Here is a 19,391-nt window from a genome sequence, read left to right as displayed (position 1 = left end):
AACTTGTCAGCACAAACAGAAGAAGACGTAAAAGTCCAAATGTGAATCTGAAGACATGAAATATACAATTTAAAAAAAGTGAAACACACAGTTTACATCATGAATTCAAATAACGCTAAGTGGCGTTCAGTGGATTTTGGGACAAACATTAGACCAGGGGTCCTCGATCCCAGTCCTGGAGGGCCGCAGTGGCTGCAGGTTTTTCTTCTAACCCGGTTCCTTAATTAGAAAGCAATTCTTGCCAATAATTTCATTTCATGGCTCATCGGTGCTTTAACTCTGCCACGTCAACTCATTCTCATATCTGAGATTTTCTTCCCTTTCCAAGGATCTCATTCAAATGATTTGAAGGCTAAAATGGACGAGTAAGTCTCAGTGCTTTACTTTCCTTCCAAGTATTTAATTAAACCCAATAGTGCACAATAAATACACAAGGATGTCAATGGTAACAGGTTAAATGGAGAAATGATGCTCTCTTTTGTCATTTGCATGTCATTGCTAATAAGGAGCCATTAAAAATCAAGAGTACAGCTTTTTAAGACTAAAATAAGTAATAAGGGTTCAAAATCTTAATGAGCGAGACAACTAAAGTGAAGCAGAAGTGTCACTGGAACAATAAGGGCTTCTTGTTAAGCAACTGGGTTGGAGCAAAAATCTGCAGCCACTGTGGCCTTCCTGGACCGTGATTGAGGACCCCTGCATTAGCATTAGACATATATATATATATATATATATATATAAATATATATATATATATATATATATATATATATATATATATATATAAAAAAGAAGTTTAAAAGATTCACATTAGCAAAGTAAATATTGCATCCACGAAGGGGTGAAAAATACTTGTGTACAGTAGTGTTTAATGAGGGCACTGGGACAGCTGTGAACTGGCATAATGAACAGCAGACTGGCATTCTGGGCAGCACACCGACAGGAGACAGAAGCGGCTGCTTTGCACAAGGATGCCTGTACGTTTCCTAAGGTAAAGTCCGACTTCAAATTGGGATTACCTTTGCTTTTTTTTTAAACTTACATTGTTCTTGATCACTTTCTCCAACAATGCTCTCCCTCGACTCGTCTGCATCTAAAAACACAACACAATCGTTAACAGACATTAGCACAGGAAGGTCACAATGCTGAACGCTTCACGCAGGAGGAAAGGCGCCCTCTTTAGGAACAGCAGGTGCGGGCTTTTGGCTTTATGGTTCACCTCAAGTCCTAATGAATGGTGTGTGATACGACCTTCAATAGGCCCATAACGGACTCATTTCACACACAATTAGGGAATTTCTTATTGCGGTACTACAGGACATGGGCAATTCCTTTAGCAGAGAACACAAATTTGGCATTTACACACCTCAGAAAAGGACAGATCCATGCGGTTTTCACAAAGCTCTACTTTTGGAAGGCCACGGGCAATTTTAAAGTACGGCGGTCCTCTTCATTTCACTCAGGGTAATCTGTCACACCCCAGAAGTGTGGCTCCGGTTGCTCCATTAGTGAAGGGTGAAGTTGCGATTGCCCTCGACAGCCATTCAAACAGTCACATTCTACTTTTTCCAGTGAAAATGTAATTGCTCTAAGTGTTTGGACCATCGATATGTTCGACTACAAGGGAGACAAAATGTTTAGCTTTGCTGCTAAGCCTCGTCTGTATGAGCCAAGGTCACATGACCACACTCAGCCACATGCCAAGGCCAATAACAAAACTTAAATACATGGCCAAAGACAGGGACCAAACAGGCAGAAAGCTGGCCAGAAATCAAATTCGAGTCCCTAAGAACCATGAAGCGGCACTCTCCTTTGTTCATTTCAGAGCCACACTGTCCTGTCTTCACTGCTATACTGTGCCATCTGTAAATAATATCCTTAGGGCCTCTAACAGAAGCACTGGGCACAAGGCAGGGTATACAGTAGCCCTAGAGAGCGCGCCAGCTCATACACACACCCACAAAGTCTAACCTGGAGTGAGCCATTCAGCCTACACACACACACACCTTTGGGTACACTGGAGGACGATACCTGGGCAAAGGAATCTGTGACCAGGACAGTGGATCCTTCAGGTGGCACCTCTACCCAGTGAGCCACAGTGCTACCCACCATCCTTAAATGCACTGTGTGAAAGAATACATCGTACTTTTTGAAACTTTGAGCAGACATTTTTACTTTTCAGAATTTCCACTCTAGCTCTGCCTGCTTGGTCAGGCTTTGAGGTTATCAGCTTTCACTGATCAAGTTATTGAAGCGTCCAACTCAAAGACACACTCTGCATACAAAGTCACCCTTTAGAAATTCTGGGCATACTTGGTTATTAATGTGCAATATTGCCGTTTCATCGGTGGGGTCCGTGTGCAGACATTCAGCACATGGGACTCGGGTGTTCATATAGTGGGAGAATCCCCCTGCGTTTTTTATATTAAGATCTGCGTCCCATTTGGCAGTTTGACTTTGGTGCGATTGGTCAGTCTGGTGACGCTATCAAAAGAAGAGAAGTAAAGGCGTAACGGGCGTGTGGAGAGTCGCCGTCAAAGATGGGAAGTAGAAAAAGGAGGCAGGAGGCAAGCAAGGGGTCTTAAAATGACCGAGACTGACAAGCGGGTTCAGAGAGGGGGAGCGAGCGGCTGGTCAAGGCACACGAGAATTCAGAGGAATGGCGTTGATGGTACCTGCTGAAGGCAAATGTTACCAAATATTGTCAAATTGATACAATTATCGTCTTTCATAGGTGATGTGGCTAGTTCTTAATAAAAAGCTCAACGAAACTAAGAGTGAAGCTCATTTCTCCCCAAAAAAAATCTTAAACTAACAGAGCGCAGATTGGAAACCTTCTCAAAGAAATCTTCTGTCCAATAGCACAAGGCAAGAAATACAAATGCTGCTTACAAGGATGAACACCCGTCACAGATTAAGGTGGACATTATCAGCAGTTCACGACATGGAAGGCAATCATCTTACAGAATCTGCTGGCTTTTGGCTTCCCGCCGACTGGACGCTTCTCTTGGAGGTCTGGGATGAAGAGTTGACACTCCCAACACCGCGACACTTCTCGTTTCGCTTGGTTACTCTGCCTTGGCAGGCCTCTCTGCTGGCGGTCACCAAGTAGCTCACCTCCTTGCTTAAGAAGCTCTCGATTGTCTACAAAACACAAACGGCACCAGTTCAGTGCAGACTTCAGTAAACAACGGTTATTTCTATTGCACAGTTTTGTACCAAAGTGTAGATCAGAATTCTGTACAAAAAGTGGATTTAGAATTAGAAATAAAAAAACTAAAATCAATAATTCAGAACAAACACACACACACACACAAATGGCTGGAGTCCCTAACAGAGATAACCTTTAGCCACACACAGTTGACGACAGTAAACGTCACAAGTCCGATGCCACAGTCAGCTGGCCAGGAAGGCGAGGCCAGCAGAAGTTTCAACTCATGGAATGCTGGAGAAAGAACCTCTGGGGCTGCGGCTCTCAACCTTTTTGGCCTTGGGACCCTTGCGGACCGCTCTATTTCTGTCCAGTGACGACCCTTTATTAGCAGTGATATTCATGGCAACCAGCCAATGCTTTCCACTTAATGGCACACATTAAAGAACAGCAAGCACCTATTCACCATTTAAATACAGGGTAAGGGTACCTTTAACAGGTGAAGTACTCGTCCAAAAATAATTTGACACACAGCCTTCGAGGGTACATTTGTGTATCCAAAGCGACTTACAACTGCTGTGATATAACTGGTTACGGTTCTTTTCTTTTTCCAGTTGAAGCACAGAAATCAGCAGTGTGTCTGTCTGTGAATGAGAGTGTCGACCTCATTGAGAGGTTTACTTACCTCAGCAGTGACATTCATGTCTCTGGCGACACTTCCTGTAGTCAGTATACAGACTGGGAGAGCGTGGGGGGTCGTGAGGTTGCTGAGGGGGAGTGTGGTGCAAAAGGACGAAGGTCCAAATCTTTAGAGTCCTGGGGCCTCATGTGTAAACGGTGCGTACGCACAGAAATGCTGCGTAAAAACTTTTCCACGTTCAAATCGCGACGTATAAAACCTACACTTGGCGTAAAGCCACGCACTTTTACACGATACCTCATGCCTTGTCGTACGCAAGTTCTCCGCTCGGTTTTACAAACTGGCGGCACCCAGCGTCAAAGCAGTGCTACTGTTCCTGTGTAGTTACTCTTTATTTTATAAATACACTGAAACTAATCGTATATTGTTTATTAGTGTAACGCATCTGATTGTAATTAACTTGTAACAATATAATGGCAGAGGGAACAGCCATAGTAGTCCAGATAGCAGAACTGCTTTAGCGTTGTTACTCTCACTGCACCTTCTTCTTCTTCTTCTTTCTGCTGCTCCCGTTACGAGATGCCACAGCGGATCATCTTTTTTCATATTCCTCTCACTGCACGACTCGGAGTATTTATATCACTGTATCTGAGTGTGAATCACAGCAGCAGCTGATCGGAAAGAGAATTATCGATATACGGCATTAAGGACACGCTGTCTCAGCCACAGCAAAACGTTTTAAAGCCTTTCCTGTACGGACCTCGCAGTTCAAAACAGTTTCATCCCAAGAACTTTAAATGCACTCAATCAATTGCTCCTTGTAGAACTGTTAGGACTTATAAGTACAATCACCTCACTGTAAACTTGCACTACAGTTATAATATCTCACAACCTGAGCCACTTTATAAAGCGCGTATTTACATATGATGACGATATCATTTTTAAGGTGAAATGCAGCAAAATATGTTTGTTAAATTATACACATAAAACTTGAACTTCATTTAAATAATCTATATTCTTCACTGGGAGTGTCGTGAAGGAGAGAATAATTAAACATGTACTACGAAGATATTTCAATGTTCTTTAAACGTTTTGAAGAATCGGCGCTAAGCTTACAGATGGCTTAACTTCTATTACAGAGCTGATTGTGTGGCGATCGGTTACTTGGGGAAAGAAAAGCAAGGACTGCAGTGACGGCTACGCCAACATATATTGAATATAAAACAGAAAGAGAAAATAACAACACAGCTAAAAACACAGCGACAAATTTCGGTAAAAGTTAAATGCTTGTGTCATGAGCACGAGGCGGCTGTGCAGTGTCCACAACGGACGAGGCCATCCACCGGGCATGACATTGGCGGGCGAAGGAGCCACCGATTCTTCCTCTGCCCGGTGCCACCACAAGCCTAGAGCCGCCCCTGAGTACTGCTGCAATAAATGATTTCATCGAAGTGAAACTCATGTTTAATAACGTGCTTTAACTCCTATCATCATGAAAATGACATCACGTATACATCTCAGTATTTGAGTTATTCAGAGAGCTGTAATATCACGAATGTCATGGACTCTGTGACCAGTAGGAGGAAGAGAGCCGGTTTAAGAAGCACGTAGTGATTCACACACACAGATCACATACGAGTAGAAGATCAAATACGAAACAAAGCATTTAACGTGCACTTTAATTACGATGTAATTTGAGAAACTGGTTAATTAAACGATTTTAAGATGAAGTTTATGATGTTCTACTAAATGACAAAATAAACTACGTGATTAAAGTGGAAATGTCGAGATTGAAGTTGACATTTCGTGCTTTTTCCCCCCAGCGTGTGCCTTTTTTTCTCTGTACCCTAATAAGCTGTCATGTGACACTCAGACAGTGGGCTACAACTCGGCTTTTCACGGCGACTTTGATATGTGACTTCTTTTTTATTTCCGGCACTGTGCGATTTTGTGAATGTGAGCTTTCAAGTTTCTCCAACACGCTATGTCACTCGATCAACTTCCTTTTGTTGATTATTCCACGGTTTATTTGAACAAATTGTCTGTTTTTCCTTTGCCTCCACTTGGTATTCGCTGAAATTCTTATATTTCCCCCCGTGCTTTTCCCATTGTCTTTTCACAGAAGGCCAAGTTTAAGGGCGATTTATATTAATTTGCATATTCAAAGAGGCGTAATTCTGGGAGGAGTTGTGGCGTTACATAAAGCGCGTGCACGAGCGTTAGTTTTCACGTTGATCGGGATTTATGGAGCGGAAGAACGTGGAAGTTGGAGTACACACAGATTCCTGCATCTGGATGTTTCTGTGCGTAAGCGCATTTCGGCTTTTGTGTTTACGTCATGTTATAGTGCGAGTTCTACGCACGGCGTTATACATGAGGCCCCTGGTGCTCCCTGCTTGTGAGACATGGACGCTTTCCAGTGACCTGTGACAAAGACTGGACTTCTTCCTTGGGCACCGCTGGTTTGACTTTGTGTTGCTCATGGAGTCCTGAATGAGGCACATGACCTGCATTGTGAGGGCGCGTCAGATACAGCACTACGGCCATGTGGCGCGATTACCCGAGGGTGATCCAGCTTGCAGGACCTTAGTTGATGATGCCCACCTAACACATGGCTGCAGCAGATAGATGGACATTTCTGGAGGGTGGGACTGGACTGTGTGTCTGCCTGGGGGTCACCAACAGGAATCCTGAGCTGTTCCGTCGTGTTACCTTGTTCTTTGTTTCAACCTGTAAGATACGATTGCCTAATCTTATGTTTTATATGAACTTCCTTTTATTTCATTTGGTAAAGCACTTTGAGCTTCACAGTTTGTATGACAACACACTACATAAGCAAATGTTACTGTTGTGCCGATGTGCTGTACCAGTGCATGCTGCCCGACCAGACCTGCAGGTCAAGTGACTTGGTCAGGGTCACACAGTGTTAGTGGTGGGATTACAACTCACAGCCTCGGGGTTTGAAGTCCTTAACCACTGCGCCACACTGCCTGGGGGGTGTTATGACCAGGGCTGTTGAGTCGAGGAGTCGGAGACAATTTTGGGGTACCTGGAGAGTTGGCAAAAATGTACCGACTCCTAATAAATTTAAGTTGTAATGAAAAAAAAATACAGCAAGTCCAAATGTCCCATTTCACAAACCGCAGTCCTAATGAAGTACTTCACTGATGGAAGAATAAAGCCGAGTGCATAGCTGTGTTACTACTAGTGTGAAGTTCAGATGAGCGAGTATACAACCTGGCATTCATGTATTGTATATAATCTGGATTAGGGTACATTACATAAAGTCTCTCCGTTTGATTTCAGATCTAATGTGTTTAACAAGTGTAATGGTGGAGGTGTGTGCTGTGGCCTGATGGGTGTTCAGGGGTTCAAACTGGCCAACACGGTAGAGAGTCCGCTTCCTAGCCAGTAGTTCTGCGGTTAAACGACGACGTAGATGTTGTCTTCCCTTAATCAACATGGAAAACACATTAGCATATTAAATACAGAGGAGTCGAGTCAGAAGTACCGGAAGTCGAAGGATTTATCTAGCGACTCCACAGCTCTGGCTATGACAGCCACTGCCAACCCAAGCCCGTGACATTCTGTGTGTGATTTGACGCAGCCTACAGAGTCAGATGTGCACCGAGTGAGAGCGGAGTGATAAGAGCACGAGTCCCACGACAATACATCTGAACTGAGCCGAGCCCATGACACTGCACTGTATTTTAACAAGCGTTATTTGTTTTTGACAGAGACAAGCCATCTTTTCTTTGGCCCATTTTGCACACACACACACATCATAAAAATGAAAAAGGCAGAGGGTGCGATGGAGCAGATCGAAGGGCCAAAAAGCAATCATCAGTTTTCTTGTTGACGATAAGGTAATAGACAAACCGAGCGCAATGTTTCCAAGCCAGTCAATTCACGGACATCAATGCCAATCAGTCAGTAAATACACAGAGAAAACGTGAAGACCCCGTGTAGACCCTGGAGCTGCGAGGCAGGAATGCCAGCCCAGTCTACCTGTGTTAAAAAAAAAAAAAATCTATACAGAACTCGCCAAACTTCAACCTGGTTAAACTTAGACAACCTGGCATTGCTAAACTGGCCCGTGTATATGTAATGTGATGGACTGGCGCCCTGTCAAAGTCAACTTTATTGTCACCTCAACCACATCTATACATATAAAGGAGAGTTGTGTTTGTGGAGGGATGGAGCGGTAAGGCGGGTGGGGGAGTCATGTGATCAGCTCCCCTCCCGTTCACCTCATTCACTTCATTTCACTCCGAGCTGATCTCCACAGCTCACGCGGTCTTGACGTTCTTCTTCCTCAGTGTTCAGTCCTCTCTCCTGTACTGATTTACTGTTTACTAGACGCAGTACTTGTACAGAAAAGTATTTTTTCCTTTAGTATTTCGTAGACATGGTGTGCCGGTGTTCCCGGCGGTGTTGTGGTCTACTGTTACTTACTACTTTGTTTTTCTACTTTAGTGTTTGGTAGACTTTTACTTTCTCTCATTTACTTTTTCCCGTTTGTTTTATTTAGCATGTTCACGAATTAGTCATAGAGAAAATGTATATATTTTGGCTCCAGGAGGACAAACCAAAAATGCTGTATATAAAGAATAATAATATAATATAAGTCGCATGTACTGTAGATACATAATTATTCCAACTACAGCGACTGCAGCGAAGCACACATGGTCTGCTAGTACAAGTATACTGATAGATGCACTCAGGGTCCACAGTGTAACAACATGATGTGCAAATAATAAATTAAAAATTACAATTTCAATTTAAAATTAAAAACACAAACAAGACAAGACAACGAAGTAGCAACATTATTGACATGTAGTTAGCAATACGACCATTGATGCAACGTATGGTATTTGCAGTCTAGATACCTCAATATAGTCAATAGATATGTACTATAAATAATCGATCTAGATAACACAGAACTGATCAGTGTATGATAATCGTTGCTCAAGACGTGTAAACGACGACAGGTCAGAAGGTCAGAGTGCTCTTCCTGCCTGGTGTCCGATGCTTGCTGGGATGGACGCCTGCCTATAGCACTGCCCAGATGTTGTCACTCAATCACATGCTACACAAAGTGCTTAAATTGGAAAGAAATAAATGAAAAAGAATGACTGCTACTCCTGTGTTTTTGTAGACTGCCTGGCCCTCCTCGTGATCCAGCTCTAGATTTAAAGCGTGGAGGAGTCAGCCTCAGAGTTTTCAGCACACCGTTACCAGTATAATGACATCAAAGTGCAGGTGGCGGGCTGTGTGTTTGCGGTCAGAACACGAGGTGCCACAACCACTCACAGCAGGTACTCCGCCGCCGCACTTCAAGCCTTCTCAATATTCTCCGAGTGAAGCACACGAGTGCCTGAACAGCCCACAGGCCGCAGGCAGGACCTCCATGAGGAAAAGTAAAGCTTCTGGATAGTGAAAGACAGAACAGAAGCAATCACAGGACCTCCTCAATTGTTATCACTGTCTAGTTACACAGAGGATTGAGAGAGTTTATCGTCACATTAGGATTCCGGTACCCTTCAGCTCAATTATGAAGCACAAGAGCGTGCCAGCTATTTTACATAATTTATAAAATATGCTTCACTGTCGAATGCAAATTCATGCAGCTAACCAATAAACGGGCATAACTGCGAAATAATAACTTGGACTTGAATTCTACTCAGCTTATCTTTTAAAGCAGGGGTGTCCTACTCTGATCCTGGAGGGCCACGATGGCGTCAGGGTCTCATTCTAATCATCTTTTTAATTAGCGACCAGTTTTTCCTGCCCATCTGCTTACTTGCCTAAATTATAATTAAATTGCTATTTAAGACAAAGACCCCTTCATTGTTTCTTCTTCCTTAATTAGCTGCCAAACAATCGTGGGATATAAAATGAGCCGTCACATGACCAGGTAACCCGTGTCCGTCACACAACATCTAGAAACAAAGAAAGGCGAAGGTCTCGGTGATGTCGATCTGCTCGGGCTAACAAAACATTTTAATGGCACTTATAGGAAAAAAAGAAAATCAGCAGACAGACTGAGAGCAGCAGCAAGCCATTGAATTACAGGAGGAGTTGAAGGAACAACACAGTTTAACACGGGTTTACTTAACGAAGTAGGAAACTGGTTGGAGTTTGAGGCCTCGACTCGCTTCACATTGTGAATTTCCCCTTGGGATTAATAAAGTATCTATCTTTCTCTATCTATCATTGCATTTTTGCTTGTCTGCCAGTTAAGGGAATAAAGATTCAATTCTGAGACTCTTAAAGGAAATTAAAATGAAAGGAAAAAGTCAATAAAAAGGACAAATTACTCGCTGGTTAAGAAAGTGGCAGGAAGGAAAACCTGCAGCCACTGCGGCCCACCGGGATCAGAGGCAGTCGCTCCTGCTTTAAAGTCATGGCTGATATTTAACACTGAATTTGTGGACCCATCTGGGGCTCCAGCGACCCACAGGTAAACAAACACAGCTCAAGGGATCCAAGACCAGCCCTGAGACCCCCAAATCCACATTTCAATGTCACACTGCTGTACCTACCCCACCCATCTTGCCAATGGCCTCCACGACCAGGGTCAGATGCTTGCTCTTGGGCACATCCAGGTAAAAAGATCTCCCTGCAAACACCTGGCGACTGAGAGGCAGCGGGGCCTCCAGGTCCTTCACCGGGGTCTGCTTCATGTCCACTTCGGCAAACTCTGGCCAGAGCTCGGAGACTCTGCTTTCAGCTTTTTCTAGAAAGAAACAGACGGGCAAGAGGAGGAAAACATGAGAAACGCCATTAAAACACAAAACAGACCCGACCCGACCCGCCGGCCACTAACACGAAAACGGCCTGAATGTCAAAGTTGGATTTGTTGCTCCACTGAAGGCCACGCCAGAGTCTCTTGAACCCACGCAGTAATCGCCGAGCCTCTCAAAACGCAGAAATATTCGAAGGTGGTTTAGGAAGAGGGCGGCCGTTTAACAGAACAGCAACAACAACATTCGGCTCAGCCTCTTCCGAGTGTTTTATTAGATTTGCCGGCTCTAGGAAAACCTAAAGTCTACTGAAGGGAGGCACGGCGTCTTTTTAAAATGTAGTACTTCAGGTATGGAGCACATTCCATGTTCATTCGGTAATAAATCACCGGTAATTAAACCGATTAATCCGACTGTTCGCTGTCGCAAATCTAACGCTTGGACTGCCGTCGGGGCGGAGCGGCTCGCCAGTTCAGGCCGCCCTCGATTGGCGTTCTTTTTCACCGGCTGTTTCCTTTTCACGCTCCCCGTTAAACTACTTGGCGGCCGGCCTGCCTCCCTCGCTCGCTCGCTCGCTCCCTCCCACTCCCCTCAACTTCTTCTTCTCGCTCGCCTTCTTGACAGATCGACTGGACAGCGTCCGTCAGCGGGACGTTACCACAGGCACTCACGAACATAACGGAAGCGGCAATTTCTCGACGGCCCCGTATACAGAGTCCCTGTCCCGGTAGCACCCCTACCTCGGGCCCACGAGCGTCGTTATTAGGCTTCTTCAAGGACCTCAATTTAAATCTCCATTTTCTCCCGCCCAAGGCAGCTGCTGCTGCTGCTGCCAACAAAGAGGACTCCGCTCACAAAAGCCGTACGGCGGCTCGCAGGGGACAAACCGCACGAGCGCGCAGCGGAAAAGAAACGCCAGCCTGTTGGGAGAACGCGGAGGGAATGTTCAGAAGAAGCCGACACGTCGATGCGCTACGAAAACGTTAAACCTGCGGTCACGGAGATGACGGGAACGTAACGTCACGCTTTCTCAAACAATATACGTTTTTAAATCATGATAATATTCATATATATATATATATATTAGTAAATCCCATAATTCATTATTAGAAAACGATTGCTGCTTCTGCTGCAAATCGAGTTTAGATTTGATGAAGCCGAAGACGAGCGTGCAGAACAGGGAGAGCAGGTGAGGCTCTCGTGAAAAGTAAAAAAAAAAAAAAAACTAATAATGATAAAATAAATGTGTACACTGATGTGTGCTATACATTTGTTTTCTGTATGCTGCCAATCATTTTGGTCATTTTTATAGTCAAAATCACCAAATTTGCTTATTTCCTGTTCGAACTCACCTAGGACTGCGCTCTCCCTCACACCCTGACGGGGTTGATTGGCGCGTGTCTGTCGCTGTCTCTCTGTATATCGCCAATAGAAGGTTTGCAGACACGTTTATTATACTCCCTGACTTTCCACTGTCTGGCTAATATCTTTAATGAAAGTTTGTGTCATATTTAAACTTGCTGATCGGACATAAAACCGCAGTAAAAAGGCACAAGGTGAGGCGGACAGTACCGTGCCGCCCTGAAGGGGGCGCATATGAGCCCAACAGGCGCTCGTTGATGCTGTTCTTTTAGCAGAGGCGCCAATAAGTGGTTCGTCGTGCGGTGGGTGTAGCAGCCCAGTGTAATCAACACCTGCTCCCAACATCTCCTCTCTCTTGTTTATCATATATCTATACTAATAAAAGGCTCACTGACTCACTCACTCATTGACTCATCACTAATTCTCCAACTTCCCGTGTAGGTTGAAGGCTGAACTTTGGCAGCTCATTCTTTACAACTTACTTACAAAAGTTGGACAGGTTTCATTTCGAAATTCTACGCCTAATTGTCATAACTGGAAGGTATTTTTCTCCATTAAATGTAATGGAGTTGAGCTCGAAAGCTGTGGGGGGCGGAGTTTCGTGTGACATCATCACGCCTCCCATGTAATCACGTGATCTGACTGTCAACGCAGTGCGTAGAAAACCAGGAAGACCTCCAAAAAGCACTTAAGAAAACATGCATTATATGATTGAGAAGGCAGCGAAACAATAAGAAGCGAGCGAGTGACATATACTACCATATTCATGAGTGTTGCTACCTCGGAAAGAAAGCACGGTGTAAACCTAAACTTTAAATGAAGTTCATAGACAGGCAGCCGCTGGCGTTTCACATGCCCTCAGGTAATGCGGGATACAAGTTTAATGAGAGGACGCAGGATATAAACGAGAGTTTTGATCACTTTGTAACTAAGTTCAAATTGTAGGTGAAGGGGTGTGCTTATGCAAATTCGAGAGACTGTGTTTGTGGGGGATTGACAGTTAAGGCGGGTGGGGAGTCACGTCATCATCTCCCTCCCATTCATCTAATTTGGCTCTGAGCTGAGCTCCGCGGCTAACGCCGTCTTCCGAAGCAACTTCGTCAGACTGCCACCAAATACTCACAGAAAAATCCACAAGTTAATACACACGCTGTCTCTAGAGTTTCTCCACACTGAATCCTCCAGGCGCTACTTACAAAAGGTCACATTGACAATCGTGTAACGTTATTTTTAAAATCTTTCCTTTTCTTAGCACAAGTACAGCTGAGAAGCTTCGATGCATGTGCTCCATAACGCGTTAAAAAATAATGCATTTAATCACATTACAAGCAAAGGGGAGCTTTTGTCAATGCATGATTTCCTGGTACACCGATTACATTGATCAGCGCATCCCGATTCATTTTACCCTCGCACCACCTTGGTTTGAGAAGAAGTCTAAAAAAATATGAGGTTAACGCAGAAAAACATCACCAATTCAAGCTTTATGAATAATCGATTCGCCATCAATAATTGTTTTGGTAAAGCCATCCTCAGTGTAATCCTCCTTCCATTTTATAATTTTTCCGCCACTAGCCATGATTAAATGAACGGTTAAAAAGTAAGAGCGAAGCGAGGGTGACTTATTTAGGCAGGCATATATATGACAGCAACACTCATGACAATGTCAATCATGTTACGTTATTATTAAAATGTTTCCTTTTCTTTTTCATTACTTCTTTAACACACTACTTCTCCGCTGCGAGGCGCCGGTATTTTGATATATATATAATATATGAATTACCTCCAAAGAGCGCTGAGACTTTTGATATCATGAACGTGTCTGCAAAACTGTGGTCTCCTGCCCTGCAAAGTCGAGCAGCCAGCGCGCATAGCTGTGCCGGCCTTTGAGACGCTGACTGCGCTTCTGCCTTAAGTCAAAGTGAGCACTTTTAATTTTTTTCATCCTCCCCCTGCGCTATAGCTCAGACAAGTGCAAACACGGGACCCCTTTTCTACACCACGGCAAAATAATATTAAGGCGATTCACACTTTCTTTTGCACGTATACGACTATGAGGTCCTCACCTCGGATTATGAAGACACGCACAGGAGTGGAGGACTGACAGTGCCATCACAGCCGATTAATGGCGGGGACATCTCACCAGTCTGCACAAGACCCACCGCGACTGTCCTCAAAAGGCGATCACAACGTCAGCGAACACATCTCTCTATACCAGTGTTTCCCAAACTCGGTCCTGGGGACCCCCTGTGGCTGCAGGTTTTTGTTCCAACCAGATTCTTAATCAGTGACAACACCTGATAGCACTGAGCTCATTTAATTAGCTGGTATTTTTTTTCTTTTTATTCGACATTCAGAAAAGCATAGCAGCGTGATTTTCACATTTATGTGACATTTATAAATATTTCTGCTTTTGTTATAAATGCTTAACTCTCTTTTGTTGATTTCAGTATATGTTGCCCTTTCTCTGTTTTCCCCCTTCGTTGTATCTTAATAATGACAATTTCAGATGAGCAGATGAGACACGCTGGCAAACAACACAGTGAATATTCAAAGGCTGCAACTACTTTAGAGTCAGACCCACTAATTAGTAAATAATTAAACAATTAGAACACCTAGAAAAGTAGAATGAAAATCAAAATAAGGATTTTGTTAAAATGAAAAAAAATACATTATTCCTATATAACTGGTACATTTTAAGATATATATTTTTTAGCAAAGTTAGTTTTCAAATTTCTATAATCCTCCCTAAACACAGAAATTGGGAAATATCAGTTCACTTAATTAGCCCAGGAGTTCAATTAGAAACAGAAGCTGGTTGGAACAAAAACCTGCAGCCACAGGGGGTCCCCAGGACCGAGTTTGGGAAACACTGCTCTATACTATATAAAAGAAAAAGGCAACTTTCCTTTCTTTACACCTTTTATGCCAAACCAAAGCCTTTCTCTCTTAACACTGCAGAGGACACAAAACTAATTTTCTTTAAATGCCGGTAAGGCACATTACCAGAGACAGAAATTTGAACGTTCACATAGAAAATGTAATTTCTATACCACAGCCATCGTGTAGCACCTTTCAAAAGGGATCAACTACCAAGAGATGATCCATACACATTTTAGCGGCTGTTAGTTACTTACCTGTTGTGTTACACAGTCTTTAAAATGTAGTTTACCTGAAACCTCTCCAGTAGTGCTCAATGTACCTGTACTTCTTAAAACGTTAATGTTTTACTGTTTAATAACTTAGAGACTACATTTTATTATTTTTCCCTTGCACTCAGTGACCAAAGCTATACACACACACACACACACACATACATACATACATTCATACACGCATATATATATAGGTATGTATATATATATATATATATATATGTGTGTGTGTGTATATGTAGATATCTATTCTCCGCTGCGAAGCGCGGGTATTCTGCTAGTATATATATATATATATATATACTGCTCAAAAAAATGAAAGGAACACTTTAATGAGAGTATAGTATCAAGTCAATGACATGTGTGGGCTATTGATGTGGTCAGTGAAGTAGCAGAGGGGCTTGTTCATCCGTTTCTGCTGCTTTGGTGCATGGGGGCAACAATGAGAAGACCCCAAAAACAGGGATGAATGGTTTAACAGGTGGAGGCCACTGACATTTTTCCCACCTCATCTGTTTTGTCAGTCGTTTTGCATTTGGCTACGGTCAGTGTCACTACTGGTAGCATGAGGCCATACCTGGACCTACAGAGGTGGCACAGGTAGTCCAGTGTCTCCAGGGTGGCAGGCACATCAATATGTGTCATTGGCAGAAGGTTTGCTGTGTCTCCCAGCACAGTCTGAAGGGCATGGAGGAGATTCCAGGGCCGTTTAATGCATCTGATTGTAACCCTGTAGTTAGGGTATAGCAGGTTGAATGATGGATGGATGATTGTAATTAACCAGTAACAATATAATGGTCCACAGAATGGCCAAACTATTCTAAATACCATAGCTGCTTTAGTGTTGTTACTCTCACTGCACCTTCTTCTTCTCCTTTCAGCTGCGGATCATCTTTCTCCATATTTCTCTCACTGCACCACTCGGAGTATTTATATCACTGTACCTGAGTGTGAATCACAGCAGCAGCTGATTAGAAAGCGAATTATCGGGATACAGCACCAAGCACACGCTGCCTCAGCCATGCGCACAGTCTAATTGAACTGCTCCCATACAGCAAACACTTCAGAGCCTTTCCTGTACGGACCTCGCGGTTCACAAAGAGTTTCATCCCAAGAGCTCTAAACACACTCAGTCAGTCCATCAGGTGCTCCTCGTAGATCTGTGAGGACTTATAAGTCCAATCACCTCACTGTAAACTTGAGATACAGTTAGAATATTACACAACCTGCGCCACTTTATAAAGTGCGTATTTACATATGATGACGAGATCATTTTAAGATGAAATGCAGTAAAATATGTTTATTATATCATACAGATAAAACTTGAACTTCATTTAAATAATCTATATTGTTAAAAATTAAACATGTGTGGACACGGTGTCGCAGTGCTAGCGAGGATCTGGCGCCCCGTTCACGGATTGTTCCTGCCTCGCGTTGTATTCTTGCTGGTGCTGACGCGACACTGGAAGGATAGACAGATAGAATAATTAAACACATACTACGAAGATATTTCAATGTCCCTTAAAAGTTTTGAAGAATTGGCGTTCTCAGCTGACAGAAGGCGATTGGGTATTTGGAGAAAGAAAAGTAAGGACAGGAATTGGATGTTAGTACGTCTGAAAGAGACAGGACTGCTACAGTAAAGTATTTCATCGAAGGTCGCGCACAATCACTGCGCCACCGTGTGCCCATGTTTAATAACATGCTTTAACTCCTGTCATCATGAAAATGATATCACGTATACATCTCAGTATTTGAGTTATTCAGAGAGCTGTAATATCACGAATGTAAAGGATTCTGTGTCAAGTCGGAAGAAGAGAAAGAACGGAGGCACGTAGTGATTCACACACACAGAGCACATAGAAGATCAAATCCAAAACAAAGCATGTAATGTGTGACTTTAGTTACGATGGGATTTGAGAAACTAGTAAATTAAATGATTTTAAGATGAAGTTTGATGTTCTACTTTAATGACAAAATAAACTACCTGATTAAAGTGGAAATTTTGAGATTGAAGTTGACATTTCGTGCTTTTTTCCCCACTGTGTGCCTATTTATTTTTTTTTCTGTGTACCCTAATAAGCTTTCATGTGACACTCAGAAGGTGGGCTACGACTGGCCTTTTCACGGCGACTTTGATATGTGACAAGTTCTTATTTATTTCAGGCACTGTTTGACTTTGTGAACTTGAGCTTTCGAGTTTCTCCGACTCGCTATGTCACTCGATCAACTTCCTTTTGTTGTTTATCCCACTCTTTACACCAACAAGTAGTACGTTTTTCTTTGCCTCCACTTGGTATTCACTGAAATTCTTCTGTTTCCCCCCCGTGCTTTTCTCATTGTCTTTTCACAGAAGGCTGAGCTTAAGGGCTGTTTATATTGATTTGCATATTCAAAGAGGTGTCATTCTGGGAGGAGTTAGGGCGGGGCAGCAGGTGCGTGCACAAGCGTTACTTTTCACTCTGACCGGGATTTATGGAGCGGAAGTTGGTGAACACACAGATTTATGGATCTGGATTTTTTTGTGTGTAAGCACATGTCCACTTTTGTTTGTATGCCATGTTACAGTGTGAGTTCTACACACGGTGTTATGCGTGAGGCCCCAGGAGACAGAAAGGCAGTTCTTCTAGGAGAGCTGGACAGGACCCCTCGTAGAAGGTCCTTAACCCATCAGCTGGACCCACCAATATCTGCTCCTTTGGGCAACGAGGAACTGGATGAGCACTGGCAGAGCCTACAAAATGACCTCCAGCAGGCAGGCCACTGGTGACCAAACAATCAGAAACAGACTTCATGAGGGGGGCTTGAGTGCCCGAAAATGTCCTCTAGTGGGCACCATGGAACTCAATTGGTATTTGCCATAGAATACCTGAATTTTCACAGATGAGAGCAGGTTAACCCTGAGCACGTGTGACAGACGTGAATAGGGTCCAGAGAAGCCACAGAGAACATTATGCTGGCTGTGACATCGTTCAGCATGACTAGTTTGGTGGGGGGGTCAGTGATGGTCAGTCTGGGGAGGCATATCCATGGAGGGACACACAGACCTCTACAGGCTAGACAACAGTGGGCACCTTGACTGCCATTAGGGATCAGGATGAACTCCTTGGACCCATTGTCAGACCCTATGCTGGTTCCTCCTGGTACACAACAATGCCCAGCATCATGTGGCGAGAGGATTCATTCACCTGAACCCTCTGGATGGGACATTATGTTTTGGTCTATCTGATGCCTCAGTGATGGCCTGGTCCATATCTGGGAGGTGATCCACCAGGACACCATCCGTCATCTCATTAGGACATTGTCAGGCCTGCATACAAGCACTTTTGGGGCATCGGGATTGGAGGGTTTTAATACAAACTACTGGGTACGATTTGGAGTGTTGGCCAAATGGACTCACCTGCCTGCTGCATCATTTGTTCCCTTTGTCTTTGAGTTCAGCTCTCTCTCTGACGGTTGATCATTTTCATTTCTATCAGATGATGTGGCTGCCATCCTTTCGTTCTTTACACATCACCATATCAGTCCATAGCAGTAGAGATGACCAGCAGGATTTTTTTTCCCATTGAGATCTGATGTGTTTTCAAAGTGTTCCTTTAAATTTATTTTGAGCAGTTTATATATATATATTTAAATATGTGTGTGTGTGTGTGTCTGCAGGGGGGCGTGCCAGCTCCCAAACTTGACACAGACAGACACAAGTTCTTTCTCAGCACAAACGTTTTTTTTATTGGGAGGACTCTTCCCCAATCATTCCCACAGCACAGTCCAAAGTGCAAATAAGCACCAGCACACAGCAATGTCTTTCTGCCCCTGTCCTTCTGCCTCCACCTCCCAATTCTGGCTCCTGGAGCAGTGGCAGCAGGCTGATTTTATCTTTCACTCAGGAGTACCATTTGTGTTGTCCACAAGCACTTCTGGGTGAGGTGGAAGCCTTACAAAGTAGGGCTCCATAGACCCTGTATCACTCTCTGGTGGCACCCACAGAACCCAACAGGGTTGTGCCAAACTCCAACTCCCATGGAGCCCTGTGGGACTCTGAGGCACTGCCGCAACCCAGGGTTGTAGGGCATCTACTGCTCTGGGGGAGATAATACCCTGTGCATGTTCTCTCCCCCAGTCCTTCCTTTCTGAAGGTGTCCCAGCCAGGTGAGGGGCCCTGGCCGCCCCACACTATATATATATATATATGTGTGTGTGTGTGTGTGTGTGTGTATATGTATATAGTATGTATATATCTATACTAATAAAAGGCAAAGCCCTCACTGACTGACTCACTCACTCACTCATCACTAATTCTCCAACTTCCCGTGTAGGTAGAAGGATGAAATTTGGCAGCT

The 19,391-nt window shown here is 43.7% G+C and overlaps 1 protein-coding gene across 1 annotated transcript in view; it reads right to left on the bottom strand.

Moving 5' to 3' along the window:
* The window catches only part of LOC120517727 (protein DBF4 homolog B-like), a 28,305-nt gene extending 14,312 nt beyond the window's left edge, over positions 1–13,993 (bottom strand). Inside the window, exons 1-4 of the mRNA XM_039740186.1 lie at positions 13,963–13,993; positions 10,337–10,530; positions 2,965–3,144; positions 1,043–1,093 (exon numbers count right to left, since the gene is read on the bottom strand). Of these exons, the coding sequence (XP_039596120.1) occupies positions 1,043–1,093; positions 2,965–3,144; positions 10,337–10,477 (372 nt within the window). The 5' untranslated portion in view covers positions 10,478–10,530; positions 13,963–13,993. The remainder of the gene's footprint in view (positions 1–1,042; positions 1,094–2,964; positions 3,145–10,336; positions 10,531–13,962) is intronic.
* Between the last annotated feature and the right edge of the window lie 5,398 nt (positions 13,994–19,391).

This window comes from Polypterus senegalus, chromosome 17, assembly GCF_016835505.1.
Source record: "Polypterus senegalus isolate Bchr_013 chromosome 17, ASM1683550v1, whole genome shotgun sequence".
NCBI lineage: Eukaryota > Metazoa > Chordata > Cladistia > Polypteriformes > Polypteridae > Polypterus > Polypterus senegalus.
This window is presented reverse-complemented; position numbering and strand designations above follow the sequence as displayed.